We start from the raw sequence: 21,488 nt of genomic DNA, 5'->3' as shown, positions 1-21,488 counted from the left end.
TACCTGATCTATAGCTGTGTTGGTTTGTAGTTTCTGTGAAAGATTGCGCCAAGCATCCATGTTTGTGATGTGTTCTGCTGACCTCTCATGCTGTCTCAAGTGTGCAGAAAGATTTTTCCAGTAATTAAACCCATCTGCACTTAGCTGAGTGGCCTTTTCTCGGTTACCAAACAAGCGGCAACAAAAGCACAAAACACAGTCATTTTTTTCACTGTACACGAGCCAGGACCTCTTTATTTTTTCTCCATTCTTCATTTGCAGGTAATAATTGCTGTTTGTAAATCTTCTGCCCTCTTGATTTTTAGGATAAATTCTATCCTTGCTCTGAACTGGGCCTCTCTGCACTATTGAGCAGCGCTCTTTGTCAGTGAGATGTTTTGGCCAGAGTGCTGGGTCATCTTCAAGTTCAAGTGTAACACATTGGTCAGAATGACTGCTAGTACTCATTAGTTGTTCATTGGAAATGGAATTGTCGTCTTTTTCGTCATAGACGTAGTCATCATTATTATCACTGTCACTGAAAGTGAACGCGGAAGTTTTGTTACCTGCAGCTGCAGTTGAAGGATCCTCCTCATCCTGTAAAATTGCCGTGCATGTAACGTTAGCAACAATATCGCTTGAGCAGCCTGGGCTAGCACTGTCGGCGCCGGCGGCAACGGGTAGCTCCTCCACGCTAGCAGCAATGCTAACAGTCGTGATGGTGTTAGCGTTGTTGTCATTGTCAGCGGGGCCGGGCATCACAAAAAAGTTTGTTAACTTCGGCAATTTTGCTAAAAACTTTTTGCTTTCCTCCTGTTTCTTCCTTTTTTCAGCACCGCTTGGGTAGCTTCGCTTCATTTTTACTGTCAATACTCTCTCTCTGTACACTCTGTCTATCACTGTCAATCACTTCTTCTTCGTCAGTTTTTTGGCGCATTACAGCCTTGTCACTTTCGCAGATGCGCAGTAAGTGAAATAATGGAATAGTCCAATGTAGTGATGTGGGGGGTCCTGTCTGCGACACTAATGATTTGATGCCATTTTTCGCAAATGGAGTTTTAGAAATATATATTTTGCACGAAGTAAAAAAAAAAAAAAAATCTTTAAGCAAGTTAATGGGGCATTTTGGGGGCCCCTAGGTAGCTCGGTGCCCAAGGCAATTGCCGACCTTTGCCTAAAGTCCGCCCCTGCTTCAGTTCCTGTTTCCTGAGATACCTTCATCTGATCAATTTTTTGAAGGAAGCACTGATGTATCCTTCGCTGCCTTTATCCCACAATCCTGTGCGTTCCATTCTGTGACAGTTGAGCTAGAAAAATAAAGATGCTGTCCAAAAGTTGCGTTTGCTGGTCAGTGTGTAAAAGTAAGTTTTTGACCAACATTTTCCACTTTTGATGTCATTTCTTGCTGAAAATTACTACTGTGGTAATTAAATATTTCTTTAGTTCTCACCAAAGCTTGCACTATTTTTCTGTAGATCATTAAACTGTTACACTGCCTCAGAAGTCGGTCCGAAATCGTTTTGTGAGGTGTCTTCATGCACAAACGCTGAAACCCCATTGCCTGATATAGGAGGAAGGCAATAAGTCAGCTGCCTTGGTTTTCAGATGCAGCCATAGTTCTCTTGTTGATTTGTTTAAAGTTTTGGTGAAGTTACCTCGCTATATCCTTTTCCCCGGTGTCCTCTTCTGGTTGGTTTCTTCCGGTTGGTTTCTTTCATATTGATTGCGTTTGGAGCGGCGGAGTTGGCCCAAGAAAGGTTTCCTTGTCGAGATGTTGTTTGAGAAGACAACGTATAAGAATCTTCTGATTCAGAAGCTCTTGTAAATCTTGATTCCCTGTGTTTTCATTGAGGGTTTTACTTTATCTTACATCCTGGTATACACTTTGTGGTCTTTATAGTCTATGGTGTCTCTTAAAACTTACTAATTTTGGTGTTAAACATTTTAGTTTCTCTTCAATTTTACTCTGGAGGTCGTCTAATTGTTTTGTATTAAAATTGTGCTTAATTTCCATCTTGCAGTTCTCAATTGTAGAGTCACCATTTCTTTGTTAAATCAATGACTAAAAGCATCAAGTTCATTAAACTGATGATTGCGAATCTTGCGCCACTTTTTACAGAAATCAGTCATCCTCATAGTATCAGTCCATTCCTGTACTATTTACTCAATGCTTAGGCATGCAGCTCCATTTGAATTCACTTTTGTTGACCCTATCAATGCCGACATGAATCTGTAGCAGTCAGGTGGTACAACTAGGGCACTGTAAGTTGTTTAAATTCATTATTATTGACATGTTATGTGCTTTGAGACAAGGTAATTTAACGCGGTATGTGGCAACTGAGGCAGAGATGGGTGAACAGGTTGATAGCAAACCTGCAGACTGGGCTGATTTAACGAGTAATTTTCGCAGAATCCAAAAATCTGGCAAGCTAACTTTCTTGGACTGTAGGTAGAGTGTCTCGTCTGTCATATCCAACGGCATGATTTTCAGGGTAGTGGCAGCTACGCTCTGTGTCTGTCTGTTTTATGACATGTGGTAGCCAGCGTTAAGGTGTAATACCACCATCTGTTGTACATTGGGATGTCAACCAGATACTGGCATTGGATTATTTATGTGTCATATTATCATGTGTTCTATTAATTTTTAATTATTACAGCTATCGCCAAAACCGGTATATTGCAACAGCCCTAATTAAAATGATAATGATATTTCATTTTTAAATATCACAATTATCGTCAATACCCCTAGTGTGAAAACACCTGTTCTCAGCAATGCGGTTTAAGGCCCATACAGCCTTCTAGTGGTTATACTATGGCATTACATTTGATTATTTTTCTTTCACCCAGATCTGAAAGTCTGCCTATTTGTAACTTGCTGTTTTTAATTTAAAAAAAGTAGAATACAATGTGTTATTTCTAATATTTGTATTTTATATAGAAATAAATTGTGTAAATTGAGGTAAATATTGTGCATTGTAATGAATTCCCCTTAAAATACAAAATATATATTAAAAAAATGAATTAACTTAAATATACGGTAGTACAGTTATTTCACATTCATTCAGTTCCCATTATAAAACATACAATTTGAATTTGACCTAAATCAGACAATGCACTTAGTATATATCAGACACTTCCGGTTTCCCTTTTTTGTCATTAGTTTAATCCTTCACCCTTACAACATCATTGCAGATCTGTTTGCAATTTTGAATCCTCAATGTCATCATGTTGAAAAGTTTGGTGTGAAACATATGGATCCCCTTGGAGGAGTAGTTAAAAATTCAGAGCCTGTCGAATTTAAATAAATAAATAAATAAATAAATAATTCCACATTCAAACCAAAATAGTCAACTTTGTGGTTCAGAGTTAATAAGTACATATATTGTTCTCATCAAGCCTTTCTATTTAACAGAGCTTGGTGACTATAACTAGTCCCCCTAATAACCCCACAAAAAGTACAGAACCCATCCCACCCATTTCTTAACATTTCTTAGTGCCTCAAAAACACCCAAAATAGTATTAATGTTTGACACTATATAAGATCTCAAGAATCCATTTACAGATTTATATTAGCTGTGTTTTGACATTATTCTGACCCAAACCGACGTGATTCGGATAAAATTAAGAGGGCAATTTCAAAGTGGGATCAAACATACTGCTCAAGTTTGTTATAAAATTACCTTTATAAATGGATTGCCCCACCATGGGAACACCATATGAGATATCGAATATATCTATTTGTAATTTTGCATCCTCAGTGTCTTGGTATCATTTAAGTTTGGGGATGATCACGTGAATCACCTGTATGAGTGTTTAAAAGTTCACTGTATGCGCTTTTGACAATTCAAAATGACTAAATTTGTGCATGTACAGTAGTCAACATTTGAAGTGGATCAAAAAAGTTAATCAAAGTTGTCCTAAGAATTCATTTGTCCCAAAAAGAAGGTTTTAGGACAACTTGATGAAAGGTTTTTGATCCACTTCAAATGTTGACTACTATATATACGAGAAGTTAGGAAAACAATAGGGCCATGCATATTTTGGGCCTAGGGGACTGTTCTTCTTACCTCACTTAATACATCTGAGATGATTTGACAGATGCCAGATCTTCTAATCTTTATAACTGAACTCTGGCTAATTTGTTTCTTCAAATGAATTTGCGGATTGGATTTAAAAGGTCAGGTGTATCAATACTCGAAATTGATCAGAAATGCACAGATTGGCAAGTTACCTTTATTTATATAGCACTTTTTACAGATTGTGTCACAGCAGCTTTACAGTGATAACTGGTATATAATTTTGGCTGCACAGCAGCTTTTAAAGAAAATGGTGTCATTTATCCATCTTCAGTAATTTCAGTATTGATTCATTCTGATGTAAGAATCAATAGTTATTAATTTAGTTTATCTATATCAGCACTGGAGTAAACAGTGATGTCATCATCCAGCTCAGTTCAGTTTGCATACAATGGTGTCAGTGCAGGCAGATCAAAACACTGTTCACACTAGTATGGATGGTTTGTTGAGGATCTGTGCCACTGGTTGTCGTGTTGATGAGGCCTTCACAGTAGATTATCTAGTTGAATCAATCTCTGCTGACACTTCAGGGCTGCGTTGTGGTCGTGTCAAGGCGCAGGTCCTCTATCTCACCTGGATACGGCCCGGATCCAGCTGACTATGGTAAACCTCGGGATAAACAGAGAGAGTAATTTTAGCGTAAATGCCATTTTTCTTCTGATGTAACAAGTACATGTGATGTTATAGGAAGTGTTCCCAGTTCCAGCTGACCTAATTTATGCAGCCTAACAATCCTTTAACAGATTTGAAAACATAAATTGATAATGTGTTGTGTATGCCAGGTTAAAGAGATGCGTTTTTAGTCTAGATTTAAACTGACAGAGTGTGTCTGCTTCCCGAACAATGCTAGGAAGATTGTTCCAGAGTTTAGGTGCCAAATAGAAGGATCTACCGCCTGCGGTTGCTTTTGATATTCTAGGTATTATCAACTGGCCTGAATTCTGAGATCGCAATAGACGTGAAGGACTATAATGCATTAAGAGCTCGCTCAGGTACTGGGGAGCTAAACCATTTAGTGCTTTGTAAGTAATTAGCAAGATTTTAAAATCTATACGATGTTTAACAGGAAGCCAATGCAGTGTTGACAGAACTGGGTTAATATGGTCATACTTCCTAGTTCTTGTAAGAACCCTAGCTGCTGCATTTTGTACGAGCTGTAGTTTATTTATTAAGTGAGCGGAACAACCACCCAGTAGAGCATTACAGTAATCTAGCCTTGAGGTCATGAATGCATGAACTAACTGTTCTGCATTTTTCATTGAGAGCATATGTCATAGTTTAGATATATTTTTAAGATGGAAGAATGCGGTTTTACAGATGCTAGAAACATGGCCTTCAAATGAAAGATTGGTATCAAAGAGCACACCCAGGTTCCTAACTGACGAACAGAGCAGCCATCAAGTGCTAGACAGTATTCTAGGTTATTACGTGAAGAAGTTTTTGGTCCAAAAATTAGAATCTGTTTTTTTTTTTTTTTTTTTTTTTTTTTTTTTTTTTTTTTAACTTAGTAGTAGGAAATTACTGGTCATCCAATTTTTTTATGTCAGCTATGCATTCCGTTAATTTTGTGAATTGGTAATTTTCATCGGGGCGCGAAGAAATATAGAGCATGACTAATGCCATGCTTCCATGCTTCCTAATGATATCTCCCAAGGGTAGCATGTACAGAGTAAAAAGCAACGGTCCCAGTACTGAGCCTTGCAGTATTCCATATTGAACTTGTGATCAATATGACATCTCTTCGTTTACTACTACAAACTGATAATGGTCAGATAAGTATGATTTGAACCATGACAATGTAATTCCATTAATGCCAACATAATTTTTGAGTCTATTTAAAAGAATGTTGTGATTGATAGTGTCAAATACAGCACTAAGATCCAGTAACACTAATAGAGAGATACAACTACGATATGATATGAGCAAATCATTAGTAACTCTAATGAGAGCAGTCTCAGTACTATGGTACGGTCTAAATCCTGACTGGAAATCCTCACAGATACCATTTCTTTCTAAAAAGGAACATAGTTGTTATGATACTGCCTTTTCTAGTATTTTTGACAGAAAAGGAAGATTTGAGATCAGCCTGTAATTGACTAATTCTCTAGGATCAAGTTGTGGTTTTTTTAATAAGAGGTTTAATAACAGCCAGCTTAAAAGTTTTTGGTACGTATCCTAGTGATAAAGATGAATTAACAATATTAAGAAGAGGATCTATGACCTCCGGAAGCATCTCTTTCAATAGCTTAGTCTGTATAGGGTCTAACATACATGTTGTTGATTTTGATGATTTAACAAGTTTAGACAATTCTTCCTCTCCTGAAGCAGCGAATGAATTGAATTTTTCCTCAGGGACACTACAATGCACTGTCTGATGCGATACTGTAGTAGACGGTTGCATGGTTATAATTTTCTCTCTAATATTGTCAGTCTTGCAAGTAAAGAAGTTCATAAAGTTATTACTTCTGTGCTGTTTGGAAACATCAGAAGTTGAAGCTTTATTTCTTGTTAATTTAGCCATTGTATCAAATAAATACCTAGAGTTGTTTATTTTCTTCTAAAAGTTTTGAAAAATAGGCAGATCTAGACGTTTTTAAGGCCTTTCTGTACTCAATCATTCTCTCTCTCCACGAAATGCGAAAAACTTCTAGTTTTACTTTCTTCCAGCTGCGCTCCATTTTTCTGGCTGTTCCCTTAAGGGCCCGAATGTGCTCGTTGTACCACGGTGTTGGATTAATTTCCTTAATCTTTTTTAAGTGCAAAGGAGCAACTGAGTCTAATGTGCTGGAAAAGAGAGTCAATAGTTTGTTGCAACATCAAGGTCTTCTAAGCTGTCTGGTATGCTAAGGTGATGAAACTGATCAGGAAAATTCAGGCAGTTCATCAGCCTTGACTAAATGTAGAATATACGAGACTACATAATCTGAGATGTCGTCACTCTGCTGCAGAATTTCAACAACATCAATATCGATTCCATGTGACAATATTAGATCTAAAGTATGATTACAACAGAGTGGGTCCTGACACGTGTTGTCTAACTCCATTAGAGTTTAGAATGTCTGTAAATACCAATCCCAATGTGTCTTTTTCATTATCTACATGGATATTAAAATCACCAACAGCAAGGACTTTATCCGCAGTTAGTACTAACTACAATAGAGAATCAGCAAATTCTTTGATAAAGTCTGTATGGTGTCCTGGTGGCATGTATACAGTAGCCAGCACAAATGTCAACTTACATAACGTTACATAAAGCACCATAACTTTGAAGGAATTTGAAAGACTTTTGAGTAATACTGTAAATATTACTATAAATTACAGCAACACCTCCTCCTTTGCCTTTCTGACGAGGATTGTATCAATAATCGTAACCTTGAGGGCTAGACTCATTTAAAGGGTTAGTTCACCCAAAAATGAAAATTATGTCATTAATGACTCACCCTCATGTCGTTCCAAACCCGTAAGACCTCCGTTCATCTTCGGAACACAGTTTAAGATATTTTAGATTTAGTCCGAGAGCTTTCTGTCCCTCCATTGAAAATGTATGTACGGTATACTGTCCATGTCCAGAAAGGTAATAAAAACATCATCAAAGTAGTCCATGTGACATCAGTGGGTTAGTTTTTGAAGCATCTAAAATACATTTTGGCCCAAAAATAACAAAAACTATAACTTTATTCAGCATTGTCTTCTCTTCCGGGTCTGTTGTATATCTGCTTTCACTCCACAGTGACGCTGCTGCTGCTTCTTTCCTGTTTTACGGCGGTTGGCATCCAGCTTATTGGTGCATTACCGCCCCCTTCTGCTCCGGACAGTTATGTGATTAGGACATCCACGACATGCACACCTACGCACCATTTTAAAAAATATAGCAATACCAAAATACAAACAGTGTAGAATAGCTTGAATACAGTGTGCGTCTCCCTCAGACTGTAAACAAAGCTCGGGTGCACTAGATAACACGTCATCAGCGTCACTGTCCAGAGCAGAAGGGGGCGGTAATGCACCAATAGGCCAGATGCCAACTGCTGTAAAACAGGAAAGAAGCAGCAGCGTCACTGTGAAGTGAAAGCGGATATACAACAGACCCGGAAGAGAAGACAATGCTGAATAAAGTTGTAGTTTTTGTTATTTTTGCAGAGGGTGAATTACCAAATACTTCAGAAGGAATTACTAATTATTTGCATCAGTATTCTAAAGTGAGAAATTAACTCTAAAGCTAACTACTGGAGTCTTTGTAAACTTTTGAGGTTTTTGTAAAGTATTGGATAGTAATAACTCAGGAGTTACTACATAATTCTAAAGGAACTACTAATTATTTGGATCAGTATTCTAAAGTGAAGATCATGGTAACCCACTAGTAATTACTTAAGTGTTACCAAATACATCAAAAGGAATTACTGTAACAAAACTGCACAAAAAACTGCACCACAACCTCAAAAGTTTACAATGACTCCAGTAGTTACTAGAGAGTTATCATGTTTCTCACTTTAGAATACTGATCCAAATAATTATTAATCCTAATGCATTAATCAGTTTCTTTTTAATTAATAGTAGTTACTAGAGTGTTAATGCATTACTCATTTGTTCCTGTGTAGTTATCATTAATCATTAATGAAGGATCAGTATTCTAAAGTGTTTCCACGATTTCTAATGTTTGTACAGGCTTTACACTTTTATTTCAATGTTATAATTAGCAATTCATTTAATTTTACCTTTGATACAGATTTGTTATGTGACAGCTTTAATGTTGTTGTTGTTGTTGTTGTTGTTGTTGTTGTTGTTGTTGTTGTTGTTGTTGTTGTTGTTGTTGTTGTTGTTGTTGTTGTTGTTGTTGTTGTTGTTGTTGTTGTTTTTTGTTTTTTTTGTTGTTGTTTTTTTAAGGGTCAAGATCAAGTTATCTGCATCTCCTGTGCTGCATCAAGTCACTCCCATAATAGCTGTCGCGATTCAAATTAATGCAGCACAGCATAGACTAACTGTACATCATGTGTAAGACTCCAATAAATTATTAGGTAATTATTCCCACAACTAAATCTCTCAATGAGTAAAACTGTCTGTCTATATTATGATAGACTACACAACATTTATAACATTATTTGCCAATTTATTTTTAAATAATTATTATTGTCCCTGGTTCACATTGGGGTACTCTTGTTACAGGTCTTGAGTTTACAGACCTGTTGCTATGACAGCAAGTCCAGGATTAGTGTCGAAGAACCAAATAATCCAAGGTCATGCCAAATAGTCAACAATCAATTCCAGCTAACCGAGTTAGCAACATATGGATGGATACAAGTACCCATTTATCACATTAGCTTTATCTTTTGACTCTTTTGTTTAGTGAAATTAATACATAATGTGAAGATGTCACTTTAATCTGTTTTTGCACTTTTTCAGACTCATTTATCATCACTCACATAGTTTGTCTAAGTTTTGAACAAAAAGAAAATAATCAGATGCTCAGATGAAATATCTTTCAAATGAAAATATTTAATTTACTTTATTAAAAAAAAATAATAATAAATTAAATAAAATGATGATGATGATGATGATGATGATGATGATGATGATGATAGCAGCATTACCACTGGATTTCCAACCCTAGAGGGTGTTTTTATACCAGAATGGAGCTACATGGCTGCAGAGAGGGGCTGAAAAATATTTAATTATTTGATATATTTATCATGTTGTTTTTTTATTAGATATTTTTGTTAATTAATTAATGTAATGTTTTTCCAGACAATGAAAAGTGCTCTCTACTTATCTCTCTGTGCCTGTATGGAATTTTGGGGGCTAAAAGAATTTTTCCCATGACTATTTGAGATATCCAGCTGTATATGTTCCTGTGTATGTGTTCATAAATGTTCCTGTCATACTGTGAGTTGGAGCCAAGCCCTTCCTCTTTCATCATGAGCAAGGGGATAATGGGATTCTGCGACACTTCCCATATTTGATATTCCCAAGTTTTGCTTTTTTTTTGCTTTTCCTCCACGACACAACTGAGCAATTTCTACCTAGAATTGCCCTGTCCCACGACTGATACTCATAATTCACTAACAGTAGTAAGTGCTGCAGTTTTTATGACTCTTTTCCACTCTTTCTTTTTTTTTTTTTTTTGCACAGATGTATCTTGTCATTTTCCCAGAAGGAACCCGGTACAACCCTGAGCTCAAGAAAGTTATTGATGACAGTCAAGCTTTTGCTGCTAAAGAAGGTATCTCTTTTTCCTCTCTGAAGCCACCCCTCAGATCTCTACTCTTGTATTAAAGTGACAGTTAAATGGAGAAACAGATCTTTTGTACATGTTTCTGTATTGTAATGTACGTCTGAGTGTATTGGTTATTAAAAAAAATGTAGGGCAGGGATTTGGTTCTATGCATCAAATGTTGATTGGATGTGGCTGTTGTACTTAAAAGTGGAGGTAGATGAACATAAGCTTGCAGGGGCTGACTGAATGATTGAAGAAGTCCTGCATACAACACCAGAGTCTGTCATTTCACTAGAAGATCCAGTTATGTTTTGATTAAACACTACAGTGGTCAAAAAAGAAAAACACATACATGCATGCATGCATTGTTCACAATAAGATCTATAAAACGCATATTAGAAAATAGGGTGAATTTATATAATGGAAATTAACAATTCACCCAAAAATGTATTTTTATTAATTGGTTATTCAACATCATATGTTGCTTTTATATTGTTATTTACAGTGTTATTTGCTGATAAACAGATCAAAGAATAACACATTTCACCAGTTTGTCACACAAACCTATTATACAGTATGACTCAATTTTGGTTAACTGTTCAATTAATCAGCCAGGGCTGAATTTCTCAAAATAATCTTAAAGGGATAGTTTACCCATAAATGAGAATTGTCATTGTTTACTCACCCTCATGTTGTTCCAAATCAAGACTATCATTCATCTTCAGAACACAATTGAAGATATTTTTAATATTCTCATCATTTTGTCCATTCATTGAAATCCCATGCAACCAAAACTTAGTACAAAAAGACATTAAGAAAAAGAAAATTTTCCATTTGAGTTAACTATAGTTCATCCAAAAATGAAACTTTTCATCACTTACTCATCCTTAGGTTTTTCCAAACCTGTATGAGTTTCTGTCTTCTGTTGAACACAAAAGAAGGTATATTTTAAAGAATGTTGGTAACCAGACAGTTGACGGTAGCCATCGACTTCCATAGATTTTTTTCCTACTATGGAAGTCCATGGCTACCGTCAATTGTTTGATTACCATCATCCTTCAAAATATCTTCTCTTGTGTTCAACAGAAGAAAGAAACTCATACAAGTTTGGAACAACCTGAGGGTGAGTAAGTGATGACAAAATTTAAATTTTGGGTCAACTATCCCTTTAAGCCTATAGTATATCATAGACACCATTGGTGACAGTTGTTTTTACAATGTACTTGGGCTGCCTTTCCCAAAAGCATTGTAAGCCTAAGACCATATTTCATCTATCACCAATAAGTAGCTCACATTTCTAAATGTTTTCCCCATATACTAGATTACTGTTTCTCAAACTAAATTTACTTGCAATAGTCATGTTGTCTTGCCTGTTGCAGGACTTACTGTGCTGAAGCACATTTTAACACCAAGAATGAAAGCATCACATGTTGCCATTGAGACTATGAAGGAACACCTGGATGCAGTCTATGACATAACGGTAGCATATGAGGGAACTCTCACAGCAGACGGCCAGAGACATCCAGCTCCTACAATGCCAGGTTTGTTATTGTTATACTTTGAGTTTGCAAGCAACGGAAACTAGCACAGGAAATGCGGCAGACACAGTGTTATACCACTGATTGAGTGCTGGTAAAATACAGATATGTGAATTTCCTGTCACTTCCTGTAAACAGTGAGTGTTGCAACATGTTATTCTCCATTTGTATAAGTTCCTAAAAACACTAAAGCAACAGAAAACATCCTGTAGAAAACATCCTGTTTTTCACAGGAATAAACAGTTGCAACATTTATATAGCTGTCAGGATATTGTGTCTACATCCTTTTTTTTTGTTTTTTATGAAAGAACAAAAACACTTTTTCTTTTGAGACAATGGTAAGCAATATGTTTGTCACGATACGACAGTTTCAGAAGTTGATGCCAACCAGTAACATTTGGCAGTTCTCAATCAACTTGTTTAGTCTATCACACGTCACAATTTCTGGGTGCAAGCTCTCTATCAGATCCCACAAGCAAACAACAAATATACACTCTGTTATAATACTACTAAAATATTCACCTGCATTATATTAACCTGTATCTCCATACTAAAACCTTGACTGATGTAGTAGTAGTAGTAGTAGTAGTAGTAGTAGTAGTTTTTTAATATTATAAATGAATCTTTAAAATATTGGTGTCCACGACAACATGATTACAGAGATTGTAGTGTTCATGAATTGTTAAAAGGTTAGCTTGACTATGTTATAAATGAGCTCAAACTTCCATTGAGATAGTATTCTCACACTAAATGGAGTAGAGACTTGGACCTAGAAACAGTATTCTTTATTGATAGAGGCCAGTCTCAATTGTGTCCCTAGCAAATTTGGAGTCTCTAAGGCTGTGTCCACCAAAGCGTTTCTTCCAGCTGCTAGCGTACTTTTTCAATTGTTTTCAATGGGAACGCCCTGTTTTTTTAAACGCCAGGAGCGTAACGTGGCACTGAGCATCTTTTTCATGCTCAAGCGCTGAGAGCTCGGCATTTTTTACTGGTCGCCTCGAGTTGAAGAATGTTTAACTTTGAGTAAAAACGTTGCTCTCATCACTGTTACTTTTTATTCAGCTGTCCAATCAGAGTGGAGGAGGGGCGGGACAAATACAACACTGACCAACTGTCACAACATTCTTGCTGTATAGCGACATCAACAAACAGAACAAAACAAAATGGATGAGAAATTAATATTGCTGGTCTCCGAACATAGCAAGTAATTCCACATTGTCAACATTTTTAGTCTGAAACAAATTACCTGCAAAATCAGTAATATGTAACAGTGCCACGGATATTCCGTATCATAGCAACAAATTGTCACAATTGAAAAAAAACGCTGTGCAGCTGAAGCGCTCTCAAGCACTCACAGATAGGCGTTTTAAGCAGAGCGCCTAGCGTTTTCAGCTGGCTAAAAACTCTTTGGTGGACACACGGCCTAACTCAATCCCTCTAACGCCACCACCTGTCCAAATTTTCACTCATGTTTATGCTAATAACTTTTGAACCATAAGGGCAAAATTCCTTTTTCCGTATCATAGCAGATCATCTTCAGAGGATGATTGCAAAAAATTATCAAAAGCTTTTTGATAGAACCATCCGAAAACTGCACAAATGAATTCGACGAAAAGCTCACTAAATCAGACTTGAGGTTATATCTCCACAATGCTTTATCGTATTGAGACCAAACTTGGTACATGTCATCACAAGCATGACCAGGCAACATGCAGCATTTCGGCGCAGCGCCACCTACTGGTCCGGAGATACAAAAAAAGGCTATTTTTGTTTATAACCTTTGATAGGTCTGTCCAAAAATCATAAATTGTCTCGTTAGATTCGGGGCGTCATGCCGAGTCGACTGATATCCATTTTGACCGTCAGCCATTTTGAATTTTGTATGAAAATGCTCTATTTAAAGAACGCATTTAACATATTATGAAACTCTGTTTGGGTCATCAGCACAATGCTCTGAAGGAGCCTGAGAATTTTCAGACCAGCGCCGCCTAGTGGAGAGAGAAATTATTTATATGCTTATAACTTTGAATGTGGTTGACTTATTTTCACGGGAGTCATCTTCTTCGACTCTTGAATCCTTGCAGAGTCCAACGATACCCAACATGTTAGGTTTTGCCTTATGGTTTGTGCGACGTGATGATTTAGCACTTAAAAAACTTTGGCGAATATCTTCGAAACCGTTCAAAGACGGTCGAGGGGAAACCAGCGTAGGAAACACTGAAGCTTAGTTTATTAACTTGTTGTGAATGCCCAAATGTCAATTTTGATAGGAAGTGGCAAAAAATCAAAAAGTCATCCAGGGGTAATTTTTTTTTATTTATGTTCTCATACATATAAATGTCTATAAATATTTTCACCAAATTTGACACGTATGTATGGGCTCACTCTGGGGACACATAAAAAAAGCGAAGTTTTGAGACAGCGCCTCCTTGTGGTCAAATGTTATAATGATTTTTTTTTTTTTTTTGAAAATGCTAATAGCTTTATATAAATGTGGCATATTGTAAGGACTTAGCCTATTTATTAGCTCAATTTAATTGTTACAGGGAATAAGAATTGAATCAACTGTAAATGATTCACTGTAAATGATTCAGAATTAATATTTAACACTTCATCAATTATTCGTCCAGCGAAAATTGAGGTTAGAGTATTTTACCAATTCTGGACAAAATATTCTTCTGCGGCCAACAGTAACAATATTTTATTATGATTATTGTTATTATTGTAATTATTATATTATAAGCAAGAGGTAACTTTTAGGATCTTTTAAGTTTAAGGCAGTAATTTGATACACAGCACAAGAAACTCGTATATGTGAAAAATCAAAACAAGATTTATTGACTACTTCTAATGATTACAGAAAACTAAGGCTAAACACACACACACACACATACATACATGTACACACATTCGCGGAGTTGATGAGTTATGAAAAGTCCCAAGTTCAGTGCTAACTTAACTCATAACCTGAGGAAAATCACAAAAGCAGAGCTTTGGCTTGATTCTTTTGGTTTAAAGGAGTTTCACCAGTTCCCAGCAAGAGAGAGAGAAGTTTGCTTGTACCTGCGTTTGCTGTGACCGCTGAGGTAATCGGGTTGTTCCGTGACTCGTGTACAGCGGAATCCCGTTCTGGATTGGCTGTCTTTCAGGTGACGTCTTCTCGGGAAAGCCCTTCGTTGGGCTGCGCGGAAGCTTTGAAGAAGGTTATTGGCTGGTGAAACGCGCTGTTCTGAGAGTCTGGCTGGAGCGGCTCTCTTCTTTGGAGACTTTGGTCAAAAGGTTTAACGGAGTGTTTCAGGGTTCGGGATGTGACGGCTGTTGCGGCTCGTGGATGAAGATAGTCAGCGACTGTCAGATGGAAATCAGCCACGGCAGTTAGATGGGTTCTTCAACCCTTCTTCAGCGTATCGATTCTTTGACGTATCTTTTACATATCTTTTGACAACTGGCTATTGGGAAAGCATAGTTTTAAAGGAGCAATTTGGGTCCATCCTTCAGATGCGATCCTCCAATGAGACGTTGCTACGGAGATTAGACACGCCTCGTCTATTGTCCATTGATCACACCGCGTGATATCTGCAGAACATTCTCCTGTTTGATTAACAACTTTATAAAGTTTCTTAATATTTTCCTGATACTGAATTTCAATGTTTCATTCACACAGAATTACAGAGAATTATAAACTCTGTATTTAGAGCTCAAACATGACACACTTCTTACACACACATATTACGAGACTGACCTAATTAAAACAATGATTACAATAATGCATTTGAAGAAAACCCACATATTGAATACATTGAATAGACATGTTAGTAATTACATCATGGCATGTATTATTCTGTATATAGTTTAAAATGATTTCTTAATGATGGTCCATTCGAAGTTCATTGCACAGTTTTCAAGCATAGTTTAAACTTTGACCGGAGTCACGAGTGACCGGGTCAGGATGGATTGCTCAATACAAGGGAGGTATTGATAGGACAGATTCGTCTTCAAATCCGTTGATGGGTGTTTTCCTGTTCCGTCCGCTAATACAAGAGGGTTTTGTGAGAGAATCAATAGATTTAATGTGATCAGATCCACGTGATGGGTTCTGATTAGTTTATTGCTGATGAGCTAATAAGTCCTTTAGACAGAGTCCTTTGTTAAAAGAAGTCACGTCATCACTTCAGGAAATGGATCTTTTGGACCAAATGAAGCTTTGTTCAATCATGCCTCTGGCTGATGAAGCCATTTGTAAGTTCTGTCGAGCGGTGCCCTACAGAGTCCCCCTTTTGCTTGGCGAGGTTCCTGGTGCGAACGTCGGCAGGCACTGGAACAAGAGGCAGAGAGAGAGAGAACAGACAAACACAAAACACAAACAACGCTTCCCTCACTCGGCTGAATCCTGGTGAAGGACTTGGGTATCTTGGAGGGAACGGGTTAGGAACACTTCAACTAACATAGGGGTGTGTTGTTTAAGATCAGTTGTGATTGGGTGGTTTCGACTAATCTAATTGTCAGTGGTTCGACGAGGAGGTAGAGGCGTAATTTCAATCAGGTTGGTTGAGTTCTCGGGTTCAGGTTCTTGGTCAGTTTTATCACGTCGGAAAATGCGCGGGACGCCCGACGTGCATCGATCAAAAGACTCTTGCACGGCGTTCACCCGTTTGTGCAGGATGAAGGCCAGTGTCAAGGTCACAATATATCCTACAATAGTAGGGATGCAAAGCGCTGTGTCAGCAGCAGACCAAGACCGAACGAATGGCATGCCAGCGGGCGGAAGGCGGGCTATAACTTCTAAGGCCGTCTCAACAGGGGTCAGATCAATAAGTTGCGTTCCTTCCTCCCTGATCCTTTCTTCCGATTCTGGATCGAGGACGAAGGAATGCTGTTTGAAGTACGGTGAGATTTCAAGTTCAGCCTGACACTCATCGTCGTGATACACTGCAAGATTGTCAATATGGAGGATCGAGCCCTTAGGGACATTGATCCAGAGAGTTTGGTTAGGCAGGATAATGTGTGTGGCAGCTAGTGTCGGGTCTAATTGATTCTAGGCCGCAGATGCCCTCGGTATTATCAAATACGAATGGTTTACTCGGGCAAAGGTAATGAATGTCTTCAATGAGCGTACGCGTTTTAGGTTTGGGGCCGGGTACAACTGTTCGTTGTTATCGTGGTACGCCACGACCTCAGGAGTGTGTACTTTGACATAGGTGTTCCCTTGCCAAAATCAAACATTCACAACGTCTTTGAGCCGGTAGATATTATTCGAATCGATAATGGGAAAACTGAGGAGGAAGACTAATGATAGTGAAGGAGAAAAAAGAAAGCATGAGGAGAGAGACAAGAAAACACAAAGAGACACAAGGACACTGAGTTTACGAGAGCAAAGTGAGTGTCACATGTGTGAGGCAACTCCTTTCTACTAGAGGTTGTCACTAGCAGTGCTGTGAAGGAGCGTGTGTAAGTGTTGTGTAAAATAAAAATAGAAAAAAAAACTTTCCCTAGAATGACAGAGTCATTAGTGGGGTATAGAGTAGGGGATTGTCGGTCTGTGTCAGTGGGTTTGAACCTCCCCCTTTTCCTGTCGGTTGGAACCTTGGTGCCTCTTTATCTGGTTTCGATGGACCCATCGAAGGACAGGCTCGTTGCGGCCTTGTCTGATTTTGATTCGGTAGGCGACAGGTGAGAGCTTGTCCACAATCTCATGTGGTCCTGTCCAGTGAGGTAGGAATTTCTTTGACAGGCGATGGGGAGCTTTCTGCCTTGGCTGGGCAAAGCTGTAGTACCACACTTTGTCTCCGACATCGAGTTCTTGGTAAGAGGCCTTTTTGTCGTAGTAGGCTTTACGACCTTCCGCGCTTCTCTGGAGGTTTTGTTGTGCGAAGGCGAAAGTCGCTCTCAGGTGCTGATGCAACTCTTCCAGATACTGGTGAGTGGTGTAGGCGGTGACAAGGTTCATGTCACCAGGTTGGTACAGCAGGTGTAGCGGTAGTGTCATTTGTCGCCCTGTCATCATTTCGAATGGGGCTACTCCGGTAGACCGGTGAGGGGTGGCCCTGATGGCCATCAGTACCAGAGGGAGCTTGATATCCCAATCCTTTTGGTTGGCGGACACATACTTCTTCAACATGCTTGCCACTGTCTTGTTGGCCCGTTCGACCTGCCCTGAGGAAATTGGATGATGGCTTATGTGAAGCTTGGCCTGTATGCCCAGGAGTTTCCATACATCCTGCATAACCTCAGCGGTGAAGTGGGTTCCTCGGTCAGAGTTGACTCTTTGAGGCAGTCCAAATCTTGAGAAGATGTGGTTCATTAACAGGCAGGCTGTTGTTTCTGCTGTATCGTTGGGAGCTGGGAGACACTCTACCCACTTTGTGAATTCGCAAACCACGGTGAGGAAGTATTTGTTACCCCGTGTTGACCGTGGCAGGGGTCCTACCCAATCTATTTGGAGGTCTGACCATGGGAAGGTCATTCCTTTCCGTTGTAGTGGTGCTCTGTGGTTTGGGTTTGCCGGTTGGAACTGGCAACACGCCAGGCATCCTTTTACATATTCCGTCACATCTTGCTGCATGCCAGGCCAATATGCTACTTGTTTGAGCGTTTCATAGGTGGCCTTGGCGCCATGGTGTCCAGCGCATGGTGCATCGTGGGCGTGTGTCAGCATTATCCCCCTTTGGCTCTGAGGAACTACAAGCTTTGGCGCAGTTAGGGGCTCAGGGACATATGTGAGAACGCCGTCCTTGAGATGCAGCATGTGCTTGATTGAGTGAAGGTGGCGGAGATCAGAGTAATTGGATAGGTCGGAGGTGGAAATGGGATGAGTTATTGGATCGGAAATGTGAGCGGCAATGGTTTGCAGCGTTGGATCCGACGCTTGGAGGGTGAGGAGATCATCCGCAGTGAACTGAGGTGAGAGTTCAACATGGGAGGAGGCGGGGGTTTGCGCGCCAACGGCGTGCTGGCGGCGGGTTATGGCTGCAACTGAAGGGTTGGGTGGGAGGGAAGGACATTTCCAAGGCTCTCCATGTGATGCACCAGCTTTGGCAAGGGCATCGGTTTGGTCATTGAGATCTTTGTCTTGCCCTGGTTGGCGTGAATGACCACGTACCTTTTTCCAGTAGATGATCATGTCATGTGTGGTGACAATGGCATCGCATGCTTGGAAAAGTTCCTGATGTTTGACAGGCTTGTTGTTAGCTGTCTTGAATCCGTTCTGTTTCCATCCAGCTAGATGGCATGTGAAACTTAGACGGGCATAGTTCGAGTCAGTACATATCAGGAGTTCTTTGATGTTGTGGGAGGCGGCCAGTTGTAGGGTGATGAGGATGGCTGCTATCTCTGCATATTGAGATGAGTGAGGGCCTAACTTGAACTGTTGTGGTGGGCAAGGGTCATTGTTGAGCCAGACCACGCCTGCTCCCGCTTTCAAGTTGCCTTGTTGATTGTAGGAGCAGCCATCGACATATGCTGTGGGCATGCCTTCACACACATTCTCCTCGAAGTACCTATAGTTTGTCAGTTGCGGTGGTGCCGGTTCTTTGGCTGCTGCTGAGGTATTCAGCGTGTCTGTTGAACAGCTCTGACAGGCTGCTAGCCCGTTTCCCAGTGAGGATTTGTGGTTTTGGGCATATCTTGCCTCGACGTCTCGTCCTTGGAGCGTCATTAACCATGTAGCTATGCGGGCGTTGGTTACCACGCCATCCCTGATTCGTTGGCTGTTGAGGAAGGTCACTGGTTGGTGACACGTTTCAATGATAACCTTCTGAGCTCCGATGTAGTTGGAGAAACGCTGAATGGCCCATACAGTGCAAAGCCAGGCTTTTTCGCAGTCTGAGTACTTGCATTCTGGGGGGAGCAAGGTTTTGCTGGCGTAAGCGACCACCCGTTTGTCTTTGTCGTGGAGCTGGTACAGACCTGCACTGAGGCAATGATTGGAGAATCCAGCTTCCAGATAGAATTCTTTTCCTGGGTCGGGGTAGGCCAGGACATGGGGCGGAGCACAGGCGTTGTTTGAGCTCGCTCATGGCTGTGTCCTGGGCTTCCGACCAAACAAAGGGTTTGTCCTTCTTCAGGAGGGAAGTCAGTGGTCGTGCGATGTCAGCATAGTTCTCGATGAACTGTCGTGAGTAGTTGCACACTCCCAGAAAACTTCGTAGCTCAGAGATGTTAGTGGGCGTCTTTATGTTTTGTATTGCTTGTGTACGGCTGGACTGCGGCTCAATGCCGCCTCGTCCGATGAGCAAGCCAACATAATTTACCTTGGTTTTACACCATTGTCCTTTGTGGAGGGCAATTTTCGCTCCTGCTGTTGTCAGCTGGTTCAGGACATGGTCGATTTCTTTGAGGTGGTCTGCCACATTGTTGCTTTTCATAAGGATATCGTCAACATAAATGAGGTTGCCTCTGGCTCTGGCATCGGGGCAAGCTTTGTTTAGAAAGATGTTGAATTCAGCTGGGGAGTTGGCATAGCCGAAGGGGCATCTTGTGAAGGTGAATTGTCGATTGCCAAAGGTGAACGCCAACTTGTGTTGGTCATCCGGGTGGACAGGGATTGTCCAAAATCCTGAGGCGACGTCCAGTGTGGATAGGATCGTGGAGCCTTTGATTTTGGGAATCTCTTGGTCCAATTGAGTCATAGGCCATCGCGATAAGGGAACTTGCTGGTTCAATTTGCGATAGTCAATGGTGGGCCGCCATTTGCCGTTTGGCTTTAGGACTGGCCATATCGGGGCGGAGTAGGTGCTGTTGCAGGGTCGGATGACCCCCTTTTGTAGCATGGAGTCAATGATATCTTGCACTGATTCGTATGATGCTATCGGAATCTTGTACTGCCGCACAAATGTCGGTGGCGCATTTGGGTGAGTTGGGATGCGCACCATGTGGATATCAGTCAGGCCACAGTCCAGGGAATCCTTTGCGAAGGAGTCCTTGTATTTGCACAGAACTTCTTTGAGTCCTTGGCGATCCATTTCACTGTGGAGGGCATCCGCCTCGCTTAGGATTTGTTGGACTTGTGCATTGAACCCAGCATAGGGTTCCTCTGAGTCTTTTGAGGGACTGTGGGCCTTGACAGTCAGTTCTACAGGTGACTCTGTTGCAGTCTGTGTTGACACAGCGTAGACAGCGAGGTGAGTGTCATCTGTAAGTTCTGATCGGCAGACACTTTCTTTAGGCACCGGCAGAATAGAAGTGATGGTGATGATCTCATGGGGCTTTGTGCAAGTTACGGTGTTGTGGCATTCATCTGACATTAGTTCAACTGGTATGTGGCCGATGACAGGAACTGTCAGTTCAAAGTCATGGAACGCCTGGTTGATGAGCCATCCCAGGTGACTGGCTTTTGGCACATTGATGTCTTTGGCCGTACAGTTGTTGAACAACACATACACAGCACGAGATGACACTTCTATGAGAGGTGTGGCTTCCAAGGTCAGTCCTAGTTTTAGGCAGGTCCTGGAAGGTTGGAAGAAGCCTAGCTTACTGTTAAGGGTCTGGCCAGGTCGCATGTTGAGGCGGACACTGACACTCTTGCTGTAAGCGGGGATTGTGGCTTCTTGCTCGTTGATCATGGCGCATGCATCTGGTATTGTTTGCCCAGATCGAAGATTCTTGAGGTTGACTGAAGATGTCAATTGGTGTGACAAGGGAGCCCATATGACGTCATTCACGGTGTCAACGCAGGCGTTGAGACGG

At 40.3% G+C, this 21,488-nt stretch overlaps 1 protein-coding gene across 1 annotated transcript in view; it reads left to right on the top strand.

Annotated features, from left to right (window-relative positions):
- LOC125272381 (E3 SUMO-protein ligase ZBED1-like) overlaps positions 1-21,488 on the top strand; it is a 102,534-nt gene that overhangs the window by 54,002 nt on the left and 27,044 nt on the right. The window contains exons 5-6 of the mRNA XM_048197175.1: positions 10,182-10,272; positions 11,646-11,807. Of these exons, the coding sequence (XP_048053132.1) occupies positions 10,182-10,272; positions 11,646-11,807 (253 nt within the window). The remainder of the gene's footprint in view (positions 1-10,181; positions 10,273-11,645; positions 11,808-21,488) is intronic.

This window comes from Megalobrama amblycephala, linkage group LG7, assembly GCF_018812025.1.
Source record: "Megalobrama amblycephala isolate DHTTF-2021 linkage group LG7, ASM1881202v1, whole genome shotgun sequence".
Classification (NCBI taxonomy): domain Eukaryota; kingdom Metazoa; phylum Chordata; class Actinopteri; order Cypriniformes; family Xenocyprididae; genus Megalobrama; species Megalobrama amblycephala.
Note: the sequence above shows the minus strand (reverse complement) of the source record. Positions and strands in the feature narration are given on the sequence as shown.